This window comes from Dama dama, chromosome 1, assembly GCF_033118175.1.
Source record: "Dama dama isolate Ldn47 chromosome 1, ASM3311817v1, whole genome shotgun sequence".
In the NCBI taxonomy this organism is placed as follows: Eukaryota; Metazoa; Chordata; class Mammalia; order Artiodactyla; family Cervidae; genus Dama; species Dama dama.
Genome location: NC_083681.1, coordinates 5,634,926 through 5,650,853, shown reverse-complemented (window position 1 = coordinate 5,650,853; position 15,928 = coordinate 5,634,926). Strand labels below are relative to the sequence as shown.

The 15,928-nt window shown below is 34.4% G+C and overlaps 1 protein-coding gene across 1 annotated transcript in view; it reads left to right on the top strand.

Moving 5' to 3' along the window:
- LOC133064615 (inactive caspase-12-like) overlaps window positions 1–15,928 on the top strand; it is an 84,405-nt gene that overhangs the window by 14,451 nt on the left and 54,026 nt on the right. Inside the window, 1 exon segment of the mRNA XM_061154951.1 lies at window positions 5,470–5,476. Coding sequence (XP_061010934.1) covers window positions 5,470–5,476 — 7 coding nt within the window.

Here is a 15,928-nt window from a genome sequence, read left to right as displayed (position 1 = left end):
GCATATTTGAGTCTTCCGTTCAAAGTTAGTGGCTACCCTGGTGGTTCAGTTGGTGAAGAGTCTGCCTGCAGTGCGGGAGACCTGGGTTCGATCCATGGGTTGGGAAGATTCCCCTGGAGAAGGAAATGGCAACCCACTTCAATATTCTTGCCTGGAGACTTCCATGGACAGAGGATTCTTGTGGGCTACCATCCATGGGGTCACAGTGTTCAAAGTTAAATTTGTCTTGCAGTCTAACATAGGTGATGTTGATCCACTATTTGTAGATGTTATCTGTCACCTTAACATGAGGATCTGCTTTAAATGAAGTATATGAAAGTGTTTCTTCTAAATTTTTTTTTAAGAGTCAGAATTGTAAGAGGCCAGAAGCATAAAATTTGAAGTCGCTCTGCTAAATTCAAATCTAAGCTCTTTCATACTAGCTATGTGCATTCAGAGCAGCTATTTATCCCCTGTGTAGTTAACTTTCTTACCTATAAACTGGAGATAACATACTGCCCTCTCTCTTGGATTTGGTGTAAAGATTAAATGATTCAGTACAGGTAAAGCACTTAGAAAAGTACTTACATAATAAGCATACAAAAATATCTGGCTATAAGTATTTTGTTAGCTGCAAAGCAGTTTTTTCCAGGCAATTCTGCGAGTGCTTTAATGCTAACAGTGATTATTTCAACTGTCTAACTATTTAATTACCTTACATTTATATAGAGAAAAGTTCTTATATTATTAACCATTCAGCAGTAATCCCAATAAAACTTTGTAATTAATAGAGATGGAGCTAAGTCTTTCCAGTAATATACACTCTTATCACCATATGCAGGAAATATCTATGGAATAATAGTCACATAAAGTGTCACCTAATAATTATAAAATCACTTTATTAGGGGCATTATAAAAGAAGTTGCTGTATTTTCTTCTTAAATTTTTGCTGTATATGTATCAAAAATAAGAAGAAAAAGATTACTTTTGAGTCCTCCTGCTTAGGTCTATATGAAAAATGTTTTCTACGTGATGTTTCAAGGCTAAACTAAAAGACAACTATTTGAAGGTCTAGATAGTGACTAGACACTGTGACTCAGAAGTGATGAAGATCAACAATCCAGTAATCTCTTGAGGCCTGTTAGAGTATTTTCTGAAATGTCTCTCTATAGTGGTTGACTCTATTATCAGTAACTTGAAAGAAGTGTATTTTCATATGTCCAGTACACACGAAGTTTAAAAATTTTAAATGTACCATATATATATTTTTATTCTAGAACTTCTGTTTGTTAAAGTAAAATTTAATCAAAAAGAAAGAAATCACAAATTAACTCTTTTGAATACATGCTCTTAAAGAAAGGAACTATCAGACTAACCTATAAGACATCCATTCAAAGTTTTATGAGTCATTTTATTACTATAGAACTTATTTTTAAATTCTAGAGATTAAAGGCAATCACATCATTTTGGGTAGTTAGTCTTTCAGTCTTGTCTGACTCTGCAACCCCATGGATTGTAGCCCATCAGGCTCCTCTGTCCATGGGCAGTCTCCAAGGCAAAAATACTGCAGTGGATTGCCATACCCTCTTCCAGGGGATCTTCCCAAGCCAGGGATTGAACCCAGGTCTCCCACCTTGCAGGTGGATTCTTTATCATCTGAGCCACCAGAGAAAATCAGACTAATACAGAAATATGAAATTTACGTATAGCTTTTTTTTAATGTGAACTTTTTTTTAATATTTATAAATTTTGCATTGTATCCTTTGACCTTTTGCTTAATCTCTATGGGGCTTTTATATTCCAATGTTCTTGAACTTTTTCATTCAGTAGGTATTTGTGTCTATTTTGATTAATGCTTTTATCATTTTCATGTACAACTGTATTATATAATTGAATATGTTTGGGGACTTCTTTTAGAAATTCTGATAAATATGTAGATTCTAAACCTGTACATCTTGCTGGATCCTAGATTTCTTAGCACATAAAAATATTTAATCAGGTGTCTTGGGTTGATATTGTAATAGAGCAGGACCCCATGGAGCTTTCTTGGGACAAATCCTCCACCATGTCCCCTGTCTGCCTCTTATCTGAAGAAATGCTTGGTTCCACAGGCCTCCTCTGAATCACAAAAGCCTCCTAAAGAGTTAATTATTGAAAGAATGTGAACATGGAATAAGAAAAAAAAATAACAGTTGGGCCAGGAGAACAGATAACAATTCAAATAGGAAGTCAGTCTTATATAGTCACAGAATCTTTAGTTATTCCCTGAAGGACACAGGTAACAATGTCGGATGAACATCCTTGAGTTATTTTATGGATACTAAAATCCCCACCAGCTGAGGGAAACTAACTATGTGATGAGGATTAGCACATAGTCCCCAAACCAGCCAGAGCCTGAGGAATGATGTTGTTAACCCCTGTGATATCACTCTGTTACAATCAACAATCAGATAATTGTGCATGAGTTGATCAGGGACCCAGTGACACTGTCCCTCATGTTGCCTCTAAAACTCCTTCCCTGAAACCCATCAGAGAGTTGGAGCTTTTGAGCATATTTCTTATTTGGCATGTGCAATAAATGATGCACTTTCCTTCACCATAACCTGGTATCTGTAGATTGGCTTTACGGCACACAGGTAAGAGAACCCAAATTTAGTTTGGTAACAATGTAAATAGCTGTTACTCATGTGGCAAAAATCTTTTCAAGTGTATAGCAAAGGAATAATCAGTTTTAGAAATTCATTTTGTTAAACAAAATCAGAAAACTTTGAATTTCAGAAATTATCATGTCATATTAAAAGAATAAAGACAAATGGGAATAAGATGGTTGTACCAGATGTGATGTTGAAAAGGTTTAATACATCACAAAAGTGGGAAAAAAAATCAGTAACAAGAGACTTCTCATTTTTAAAATGTCTTATAGATTAGGTATAGTGAAAAGGATTTCTGGTATCTGTATATTAACTTAGTTTTTAAGCTTTATTAAAAAAAAATGCACTTTTTGACTCAGGTCATGAAATTGCATTTACTGTGTGTGTATGTGTGTGTGTATTTTATAGATTTTTATATTTTGCATTTAACAGATTTTAAAGAGATTTATAGATAGCAATAAGTACACTGTTTTTCAGGCAACAGCATCCTTCAATAAAGGGCTGAAACAGTAGATCCAAAATAAATAAATAAATAAAATGTCTTAAAATTAGACATGAAATTTGTAAATAAATAAATCTTCAATAAACATAAACTGAAATTCAAATCAATTTTCGAGTAACAGTGACATCAAAGTAAGTTCTATCATTTTTAAGTACTTAATATATGCCAGCTAATACAGTAAGTTATACCATTACATATCATAGCAGAAACAGGAGGCAAGTATTATTGCAAAGTTTGCTTTGAGAACAATTAAATTTCCCAAAGTGATTGAGTGGTAGAGCTTGGTCACCAATCTAGGTCTGACTGATTCCAAAACACAATATTCTAAACCATTCAGCTAGAGAAATATAATTTAGCAAAATAATGACATGCCTTTAAATATTTTGAATCAAGTAAATTAAGAAAGAATAGAGATGTGAGAGTCTTCAAAGTTGGCAAATGTATGTAGAAATATACCTGCAGGTAAAACTATAAAGTTGTGAAAACTTTCTGGATTTCAATCAAAATAAAATATAACAGAAGTTTTAAAGGGTGATTTTATTGATCAAATAAGAGTATCATTCTTACAGATTGTCAAAGATTAAGCAAGACTTGTATCTATTATAGCATTATTAAGTAAACAACTTTAAAAAACTACATAAATATAATTCTAAAGAATTCACTAAGTGTAATATTATAAGATATTCACAGAATTAATACAGTTAATATATAAACTGAGGTTTTAGAAATATATTTAATATCAGAGAAAGCACCAATGTTTTTAAGGGAAAAGTAAATACAAAATTGTAAACCTAACTATATGCTCATATACACACAAACCATATATGATTAAAAAAAAAAAAGGAAGACCATCTTAAGAGTTAATTGTGGTTATCCATGAATGATGCTATTATGAATAAATTTTCACTTTTTCTCTGTCCTCTGTATCTGCAAAGTTTTCAAACATGATTTTAAAGATGCTATTTTTCAAATGTATCAAGTAAGATTTTAAATAGTTATACTCTCAGGTCAGTTTATTTCTCTTCCTCAGTTCTTGTCTCATTGCAATAAATATTAGATATGATGAACTAAAGGGTTTAAAACAACAGACAAGTTACAGTTTAGTTACAGCTCAAGCAGACAGAAGTTTATTAAACAGACCCTCCCAAGACATGGGAGTAGGCCAACCCCAAAGGAACTGTAATGATCTCTCTTGGCTTCCCCCTTTTTATACTTCTCTTTTGATTTTGCCCTGTGCAAAATAGTGTTTCACCTAACATAAATCAGGACAGGGGATGCAAATGGGCATACACTCAAGGCCAATTAGTAGTTACAGGTTATATAAAAACAGGCTCTACTGTCCATCTCTTCCGATAATTCAGTCTGTTATAATCAGATGTATATATGTTTAGAATATTTATGAACTCTTAATGGACTCTTAGCTGCCTAAGTTTACTTGAGGAAGCCCCTGTGGTTAATTTGCATCCACTGTGTGCCTAAGCTTAGTCACTTGGTTGAGTCCGACTCTGTGACCCCATGAACTATAGCCCACCAGTCTCCTCTTGTCCATGGAATTCTCCAGGCAAGAATACTGGAGCAGGTTGCCATTTCCTTTTCCATGTGCCTAGGGCACATGTGCAAAAGTTGAAAAAGTCTCCGAGGTTATTTTGTAGTGTATCTGTGAGCTTTCCTGGGTGTGTGTGGAATGGGATGTAGATATTGGCTTGCATCGTTTCTGGCTAGGCCACCCCTCAGTCCTCATGCCTAACTTCTTCACAATGCTATTATAGAAATTAAAAGTTTACATATACTTGTATCAATCTTTTTTTTTTTAAATACAGTACTATAAATTTATAATATAATATATATTGCTACATGGAAAATCTATTACAACATACAAATAAAATAAAGTAACAGGCCATACACCTTAAACTTACCTGGTATTACAAGTCAAATTTATTTAAGGGGGAAAAAAAAGAGAGAGAGAGAGAGAGAAGAATGGAAATTGAATTTCACCAATATCCTCATTCAAATTATTTGCTTTTTAATTTCTGTGTTGAAGAATGTTCACTCTGTGCCTGTATTCCAGATAACTTTTATTATAAACAGATGTTGAATTTTGTCTAAAGTTCCTCCTGCCTCTATTGAGATAATCATTTGCTTTTATTTTTCAATTTGTTGATATCACATGGTTTGATTTGAGGATTTTGAAGAATCCTTGCATCCCTAGGATAAATCTCAGTGTGTGATCCTTTTAATGTATTGTTGGATTTGGGTTGCTGGTATATTTGCATCTATATTCATGAATGATATTGGGCTATAATTTTCTTGTTTTATGGTTTCTTTTTCTGGTTTCAGTATCGAGGTGAGGGTAGCCTCATAGAATAAGATGAGTGTGTCTTCCTCTGCAACATTTTTGAAACCAGTTCAGAAGGATAGGTGTCAACTCTTTTCTAAATGTTTGATAGAATTTGCCTGTGAAACCATCTGGTCCTGGACTTTTGTTTTTTGGGAGTTTCTACATCACAGATTCAATTTCACTGTTTGTGGTTATTCTGTTCATATTTTTGGTTTTTTTCCTAGTGTAGTCTTTGGAGGCTGCACATAATAATTAGTCCTTTACTTTTAGGTTGTCCATTATATTGGCATATATTTGCTTATAATAATCTATTACAGTCTTTCTGTGAAGTCTGATGTAACTTCCCTTTTATTTCTAATTTTATCGATTTGAGCCATATTCCTTTTTTTCTTGATGAGTCGGGCCAAATATTTAAGCAGCTTTTCATTTGATTGATATTTGATATCATGATCTTTGTTTCTATTTGTTTCTGCTCTCTGACCTGTATGGTTTCTTTCATTCTACTAACTCTGGGTTTTATTTGTTCTTCTTTTTCTAATTGCTTCAGGTACAAATTTAGGTTATTTGTGAATCTTCTTATTTTCTGAAGTAAGATTGTAATGTTATAGACTGCTCTCTTAGATTTTCTTTTTTCTTTTTCTTTTTTATTTATTTATTTATTTTTTGCTGTGTTCAACTCATTTCCTAATGGCATGCTGTCATTTTTCTCTAGGTATTTTTTGATTTTCTGTTTGATTCTTCAGTGATCCATTGGTTGTTTAGTAACCTATTGTTTAGCTTCCTTGTTTTTCATTCTTTTTTTTTTTTTTAAGACTTTTTTTCTCTTATAGTTGACTTTTAATCTCAAAGTGTTATAGTTGGAAAAGATGCTTGATATGCTTTTAGTTTTCTTAAATTTACTGAGGCTTATTTTGTGGTACAGTATGTGATCAATCCTGGAGAATATTTCTTGTGCATTTGAGAAGAGTGCGTAGTCTGCTGCCTTTGGATGAAATTATCTTAAGTAAATATAAATTATATCCATCTATTTTTTGTATCACAGACCTTCATTACTTTTACTTAAATACAGTGATTTTTGAGAGAGCAAACAAACAAAAAAAACTTTACAGCAGGTATTGTACATAAACATAAACATGCATGTCTATTTGATAATTAAGCAAAATAAACTTTCAGGCACAAGATTTTAATAAACATTGAAGAATGAGACTGTGAACCTGAGACAGAAGTACTAGGAGCAACAAAAATACACTTCATAATGCTTCAAGTGGTCCTGTCATACAATCTGCAGGTTAAGGCCTGAGTTTCATGAATCCTACCTTTGTCAGCAAATGAAAACATTCAATTTGCCTGTATCTAGTGAATATCTACATAGATGTGACATAGACAATTACTTTTTCAAAATGATGTTATAAATACATCGCATGCACACAACCACACACACACCCTACTCATTCAGTCTCTCAAATAGGTAAGTAAAAAGGATTTTGGAATTTTCAACTTTTTCCGCCACTGAAGTACATGCGTATTAACACCACACATAGAGACAAATGATTCTGCTACAAAAATAAAATAGTTAATTAGTGCCATCATGACAAATGTCTAGTGTTAATTTCCCCCAAATCAGTCTTTACTGTGGCTCACTTGCCATGGCTCCTCAGATTCTTCAGACTTGTTTTCACACCTCACCAAACAATCCACAGTGTGGCAGCTATTATACAGGACAAAGAATATGCAATTGTAACAATTCAGCTGAGACTTCAAAGCCATGATAATCAGCATGAATAGTTTCCAACTGTCTCCAAATGCCTGGAATATTTCCTCTATATCTGCTCTGTTCTCCACCAGCTGGTTATTTCTGTTCCCTTCCCCCTAGGCTGTGAGTGATAGTTTATGGAAAATTATGTCAGATTTCTGATCTCCGAAGAAGAAGATTTAGCTTGGGGACCAGGGACCAGGCTTGATCACTCAAGAGCTTTTGTGTAGCAGAGTTTTATTAAAGTAAGAAAAGGGGCAAAGAAAGCTTCTGATATAGACATCAGAAGGGGGACAGAGAATGACCCCCTCACTAGTCTTAGCAAGGGAGTTATATACTTTAATGTTATTACAAGAAATCAAAAGAATGTCTCAAGGTTGTAAAGATCTTACTAGACCCACTACCATAATTTGCGTTTTAAGATAACAGGATTAGCCAGCAGGTTTTCAGGAAGGTTTTCAAAGTTAGTGGAGGTGATGGAATTCTAGTTGAGCTATTTCAAATCCTAAAAGATGATGCAGTGATGATGCTGCACTCAGTATGCCAGCAAATTTGGGAAACTCACCAGTGGCCACAGGACTGGAAAAGATCAGTTTTCATTCCAATCCCTAAGAAAGGCAATGCCGAAGAATGCTTAAACTACCACACAATTGCACTCATCTCACACACTAGTAAAGTAATGCTCAAAATTCTCCAAGCCAGGCTTCAACAGACAGGAACCGTGAATTTGCAGATGTTCAAGCTAGATTTAGAAATGGACCAGAGATCAAATTGCCAACATCTTTTTTGGATCATCAATAAAGCAAGAGAATACCACAGAAACATCTATTTCTGCTTTATTGATTATGCCAAAGCCTTAGATTGTGTAGATCACAACAAACTGTGGAAAATTCTTTCATAGACGGGAATACCAGACCACCTGGCCTGCCTCCTGAGAAATTTGTATGCAGGTCAAGAAACAACAATTAGAACCAGACACAGAACAAAGACCAGTGCCAAATCGGGAAAGGCATATGTCAATGCTGTATACTGTCACCCTGCTTATTTAACTTATATGCAGAGTACATCATGTGAAATGCCAGGCTGGATGAAACACAAACTGGAATCAAGATTTCCAGGAGAAATATCAATAACCTCAGATATGCAGATGACACCACCCTTATGGCAGAAAGTGAAGAAGAACTAAAGAGCCTCATGAGGAAACTGAAAGAGGAGAGTAGAAAAGCTGGCTTAAAGCTCAACATTCAAAAAACAAAGATCATGGCATCCCTTCCCTCATTTCATGGCAAAGAGATGGAAAGAAAATGGAAATAGTGGCAGACTTTATTTTGGGCGGTCCAAAATCACTGCAGATGGTGCCTGCAGCCATGAAACTAAAAAAAAAAAAAAAAAGATGCTTACTCCTTGGAAGAAAAGTTTGACCAACTTAGACAGCATATTAAAAAACAGAGACATTACTTTGCCAACAAAGGTCCATCTGGTCAAGGCTATGGTTTTTCCAGTGGTCATGTATGGATGTGAGAGTTGGGCTGTGAAGAAAGCTGAGAGCTGAAAAATTGATGCTTTTGTACTGTGGTGTTGGACAAGACTCCTGAGAGTCCCTTGAACTGCAAGGAGATCCAACCAGTCCATCCTAGAGGAGATCAGTCCTGAATGTTGATTGGAAGAATTGATGCTGAAGCTGAAACTCCATTACTTTGGCCACTTGAAGTGAAGAGCTGACTCTATTGAAAAGACCCTGATGATAGGAAAGATTGAAGGTGGAAGGAGAAGGAGACAACAGAGAATGAGATGGTTGGATGCCATCACCAACTCAATGGACATAAGTTTGAATAAACTCTGGGAGTTGGTGATAGACAGGGAGGCCTGGCCTGCTGCAGTCCATGGGGTCACAGGGTCGGACACAACTGAGCAACTGAACTGAACTGAACTTTCGGGAAGCAGAAAATGTCCTCAAGCAGGAAACATTGTTGTTATATAATCCTTAGTACAGAGTTTAAACTGAGTTGTTTGTTGTGTAATCATCAGTTCTGGACTTAAAGAAAAAAAAAAAAAAAAGTTTTTTTGTGACTAAGACTAAGAAATGTAGGGGGAAAAAAAAAAGTTTATCCTTTTCTCCTCCTTGAGAATCCCATACCCCTATCTCCACTTCAAGAGCCCCAGACCCCTTTCTCCTCCCCAGGGACCCTGGACTTCTAATCAACCTGCCTAGGAATCGACTCTCTCATGAGCATCTCCAGGTCCTTTCTTGCGGATATGCCAGGGAATAAAGATAGCAATGATGGTTCCTGCTTTGAAGTTCTCACAAATCAGAAATCAAGCAAGAGGAAGGTCCATGTGTGTGCACAGCACTGCAGTTGGTGAAACCAACAGAGGAGGTATCCATGAAAGTGGCACCAATGGGTTCCACCAGGGTGCAGGCTGGGGAAGGGAGACTGAAAAGGAACAGGGTCAGGAGGAACAATTCCAACTTGGCTGGCAGGAGGGCACTCATGACAGGTAGTTTATGAGGCCAGACTCTTCATTTCCAGAAAGAAAATATTCTTTAGTTCTGTGGGTAAATCTGGAGGGCTTGGGGAGGGAACCATTAAAGGCTTTGTGCAGAGAACAAAACTGGAGTTTTCCTAGCAGATGTTGCAATGCTGCAGAACCAAGCAAGATGGATAATGGGGGTGGGGGTGGGGTGTGAGCTCAGAGAATCTGACTCACCAAGTCCCCTGCCACCTGCAAGCACTTCCTTTTTGTCAGTATTTTCTCTTCTTTTTCTTTTCTGTTCTCTTCTCTTGTCATGATTAACTTGTGTTGCATTTATATTCCTGTTAATGGTGTATATATATATTGTAGATTTAAATTTTACAGTTACCATGAGATTTTGATATAGCAGTCAAATAAGACTGTTTTAGTGCTGTTCTTTTAGTTTCAAATGCATTTCCAATATCTTGCATTTGTATTCTCATCTTCTCACAACTGCTGGTTTTGATATCATATTTGTATGCACGTGATTTCCTAGATTTACTTTATGTTTGCCTTTACTAATGAGCTTTTCCATTTGCAATTTTCTTGTTTCTAGTGGTGGCCTAGTCAAAAACTTCCTGAACATGGGAAAGGAAATAGTCAAACAAGTCCAGGAAGCACAGAGAGTCTCAGGCAGGAGAAACCCAAGGAGGAATACACTAGAGACATAGTAATCACACTGACAACAATTAAAGACAGAGGTAAAATATTTAAAGCAACAAGGGAAAAATGACAAATAACATACAAGGAAACTCCCGTCAGGTATCAGCTGGTTTCTCAACAGAAACTCTGTGGACCAGAAGGTAATAGTATGATACCTTTAAAGTGAAGAAAGAGAAGAGCTTACAATCAAGAATACTCTGCGCAGCAAGATGCTCCTTCAATTTAATGGGGAAACCAAAAGCTTTCCGGACAAGCAAAAGGTAAGAGAATGCAGCACCACTGAATAACGTTAGCAGCAAATGCTGAAGAAACATCTCTAGGCAGGAAATACAAAAGAAGGGAATGACCTACAGGAAATAAACCCCAAAGAATTAAGAAAAATGGTGATAGGATCATACATATTGATAATTGCCTTAAATGTAAATGGATATGGATTAAATGTACCAACCAAAAAACATAGACTGGCCTGGGGGGTGGGGGGGGGGTATGAAAACATGTGCAAGAATGCAATTCCACTTGCCTCATCACTCTGTTAGACCCTCCAAATTGTATGTAATTATTTTATATTGTTAGGTTAATCATGTTCCCATTATGGCTTACAATTGTAATGATCTTTTACTTTTGTCTGGTTGTTGATTGTGAAATACTCTTTTTTGTGTGTGTGAAAACTAATAAACATCCTTTACTATTGTGATTATGTAGCTATTACTTAATAACATCGTGTCATGACTGGTCAACAGAAAAACAATAGAACTCTCTATCATGAAAACAATCATTTAATAGAAAAGCCTGTAATTACTTTTTAAAATCCAGATGCATATCAGAATTGTCTTGACATTTTTTGAAAAATAAAAATGCCAGATATTGTTTTTTTTTCCCTCTGGAGTTCCAGATATGTTTCTAATGAGCAGCCATGTTTCAAAAACATCTGGACTATATTATCTTTTACTTCCATCTAGTCTGTTTCACTTTTCCTGTTTCATATTCAATGCTCCCATTTCACTTAGTTTATGTTTTCCAGTTTCTTCCTCTCTTCTTTTTTTATCTTCTTTCTCAAAGCATTATCAAGCATAGTAGAAAAGTTTTTGCATGCATATATAAATAATATGTATAATACATATATTTTAGAAAACTTATGTTATTTTTGCCTAACTAAAAATCTTATGACATTTTTATTCCACTTGTTTGAATTAGCATGAATAGAATGCTAGATTTCTAATAAAAGAGAGAATGCTAGATTTCTAATAAAAAAGAGATAGGCAACAAGCAACAAAAGTTTACTGCACAGCATAGGGAACTATAGCTAACATCTCGTAATAACCTATAATGGAAAATAATTTCAAAAATAATACATGTGTATATGTATAACTAAGTCATAAGTCACCTTGTTGTGCTTCTGAAACATTGTAAATCAGCTATACATCATATATATATATATATATATATATATATATATATATATAAACTTTGCTTCAAAGCCAGATACTATGAGGGTTCCCCCTCCATTGCCAGACCACTAGACTGGGAATCCTAACGGAGGGCTCTGAACTTCTATTCCTGTGGAAGAACATCTGTGGTATAAATATTTTCCAGTTTGTGGATCACTCACCTGGTGGGTATGAAATTAGACTTTATCACAATTTTGCCCATCCTGCTATCTCATTGTGGCTTCTCTTTTTCTTTGGATGTAAGATACCTTTTTTGATAGGTTCCAGCACTTTTTTTTCTTATTTTTGAAGCGGGGGTGGTCAATGGTTGTTCAGCAGTTGGTTGTGATTTTTTTTTTTTTTTAAGAAGTGGACTCATATCTTTCTACTCCGACATCTTGCTGGCCAATTTCTCTATCAATTGTTTTATTATGTGGGATAAATAAACAAGCATATTACTCTTCTTCACAATTTAATGCTGCTGCCGCTGCTGCTGCTAAGTCACTTCAGTCGTGTCTGACTGTTTGCAACCTTATGGATTGTAGCCCACCAGGCTCCTCTGTCCAAGGGGTTCTCCAGGCAAGAATATTGGAATGGGTTGCCATGCCCTCCTCCTGGGGATCTTCCCCACTTAGGGATCAAGCCCACATTCCTTATATCTCCTGCATTGTCAAGCTGGTTCTTTACCACTAGCGTCACCTGAAAAACCCAACTTAGTTAATACTTCTATTAAATATCAACTTTCTCAAAATATTGCAAAGTTATAATGACATCAGTATTAATGAATCATGCTTTAAAGATATAATATAGGATAGGTCACTCAAAGTGAAATCTCCTTATGCATGTGTGTTGGTCTTCCACTTAGTACATGGGAGTAAATTCCCAGATGATGAAGACATAAACATTTCTAAGTTTTGTTTGCCACATTATCAGCAAATGAGAATCATTTGCGTTCAGTAAGTCAATGTTCTTAAACTCCAGATCTTGTTTGATCCTTACCCCCAGATCTTCATGAATTCACTCTTTCCTTGAAGTATTCCTGGAGTGTATACAATGATTCATAAAAACAAGTTATCAAGTTATTTTAAATAATACAATGATTTTTTAAAAAACATAATTTGCTTTGAGGACTTCTAGTAAATATTTTAAACCATATGGGTATGTCTGAATGTATTAGTAAGTTTGAAAATACTTGAAAATGCTTGAAAACAACACCTTTTGAGTTATTACCATAATACTGATGAAGAGATAGTGTCAATGGGGAAAATTCAATTATTGAATCATGTATTCTGTTTTTCTTAACTTTAGCTTAAATTTCAGTGAGTCAGGGAAGCAATCTAGTAATACTATGTGCAAAGAATGAATACTTTTATGGCTCCAAAGTAATTACAGATTTGGTGCTAGTTCCTTAAGTTAGTTGAATTAGAATGGAAAAAAAATGTTATGGTTATGGTTATTTCTATAGTTCATAATATTGTGAAGTTTTTTCATAGATATTTTGTGTATTTGAACCTATATTTTGAAATTGGTTTTGTTTAGCTCTGTTTCATCCTCAGAAACATATTCTCTGTATATATTCTCTTTGATTTACTCCTGGGAGTTTTATATGAGATGCTGTATTTTCTGTGTTTGCAAAGGTTTTAAATTTATTAGTCTTGGATAAAGCATGGAAAAAGCATTATTTACTATGATAATACATTTGCATAACACTACTCAATGCATTTCCACATTTGTTAAATAATTCTAACAATAATGTGAAATAAATAATGTAGTGTTTGTTCAGTTAAAGAAAGTTTTTAAAAATCTATGAGAACTGATATAGTTGGACATAGTACACAGTAAAAAGTTTCTTCTGTGTGTGTCAGATAGATAGCTGTTTGGTGGTGTTATTTGAACAGATTTATCTTGAAAGTTTGCACCAAGATTGTTCGTCCACCAAAATGGTTTTCCAACATTCTTTATAAAATTTTGTTGTACACTTTTTTATATATGTAAATTATATTTCAATAAAGCTATTAACAAACACTAGTCATTATGTCTTTTGTGTATTTTTTTTAATTAAATATGTGTTTTGGAAGGAGTAGAACATTTATTTAGAGGACATAAATTGACAACTCACTTGTTTCAAGTTCTGATGCATAAAAGGAAGAGAAATGCTTATGGGTAGATATGTGTTACAAATCTATTTGTGTTGCTTCCCACTTTTTACCAGGGGCGAATCTTTCTCTGCAAAGACTTACTGCCTTCCAGAGTAAATTAGGTTCTCACAGAGCTACTGAGAGGGAAAACTCTTGATTTATACCGATTTTGAGCAGCTGTGACAGCTATTTTATTCAATATAAAACCCCACAGTCAATCATATATAATAAAAGTGAAGCCTACATAACTCATTGAGATACAGTGAGAGCCAATTCCTTGTAAGCTAACAGAGCTTACAAACAACTAAATGGCTGTCATTTTTGAATAACCCTATATCATGCAATTTATATTTTACTTTACTACAAAGGCAACTCAGGTATTCTGCAATTTTGCAAAATTATAAGAATGGAGAGTGAACATTTTAAGTATCCAATGTAAAGGTGGAAGCATACAAATTTTATGAAACAAAAGAACATTCAATAAAATGTTGGCATGGTTTCTATATTAGAAGAAGAAAAAAGAAGAGTAGGAGAATGGATGGCCAATTAAATTGAAATCTTTCTAATTTTGATAGCTAGAGCCTATGTTTTTTTGTTAAGTTTTTGTCAACATTGTATAAAAGCATCAAAAGGACTTTATGCAAATTATAAATAAACTATAGCCTGTTACAAACTCTATTAACTAATCTTTTTGGAGTTCTTATTCTAAATCTATATTAAATACTATGGTAAATGATATAAAATATCAGAAATTAATTTAGGTCCCTGAAATTTTGTTAAATTTTGGTTATAATACAAGGCTTATAAAATGTTTAAGGCTACAAGCCCCAAAGGGATATAGGATTCAGGATAGATAAATCACCACAGGTTGGAACAGTCTTCCCAAATGTGGACTTTCACCTAGTTCTTAAAATGTGATGTGTTTTAGGGGACAACAGGAACTGGAAAGATTGATTAGCTAGAAAATTAATGCGAGAAAGCTCAAGTTATGATTGAAGCACTGTAACCATTCATTTAAATTTTGCTTAGAATCTTATTTCATGTAGTATATGTTGACATTTTTAATTTGCTTTTTAAATACATAGCATCACAGGTAGGTTGTTTTTTTTTTTTTTGGTAATCATTAATAAAAGTATCTCAATAAAAGGATACCTTTACTATTGAATGATGGAATACAAAATTAAAATTAAATAATAACAAAGTTCATTATCTTAGTATATGATACTTGTCCATCTATCTATTTACCTATCTTCTGACCTTTTTGATTTTCCTTTAACTGTGACAGAATCCACTCCTGCTAGGTTTCCCTTTCACATTCACCTTAAGAGATAAATTATGCATTGTGTGTTTTAACAAAGTAGTTTGAAGAAAGGCAACTAAAGATGTTTATTGTTAAAAAGGAAAATATATTTTTCTTTGTGGTAACTTGCTTCAGTCATGTCCAACTCTTTGCGAGCCTATGAATTGTAACTCACCATGCTCTTCCATCCATGGGATTCTCCAGGCAAGCATACTGGAGTGGGTTTCCATGCCCTCCTCTAAGGGATCTCCTTGACCTAAGGATTGACCCCATATTTTTTACATCTCCTACACTGACTGGCAGGTTTTTACCACTAGCCTCACCTGGGAATCCTGTCCTTTGCTTTAGCTTAAGCCAGTATGTATAATTGGTATATTAAAATAGAGAATATATATTCATATTAACTTATGCTGTTTCCTTGTAGATTTCCTTCCTAGTATTTTTTTAGGATATATATATGTGTGTATATATATATATATATATATATATATATATATATATATATTTTTTTTTTTTTTTTCTGAATCTTGGAAGGAAACTTTAGTTGAGAAATCAGGAAAGCGTTTATTTTGTAAGAATAGAAGGTTAAAGGTTAACATAGAGGTATTATTGATTTGAAAGAAGAAAAGCTAATTTGTAGAGTCCAAGATTAGCATTACCATT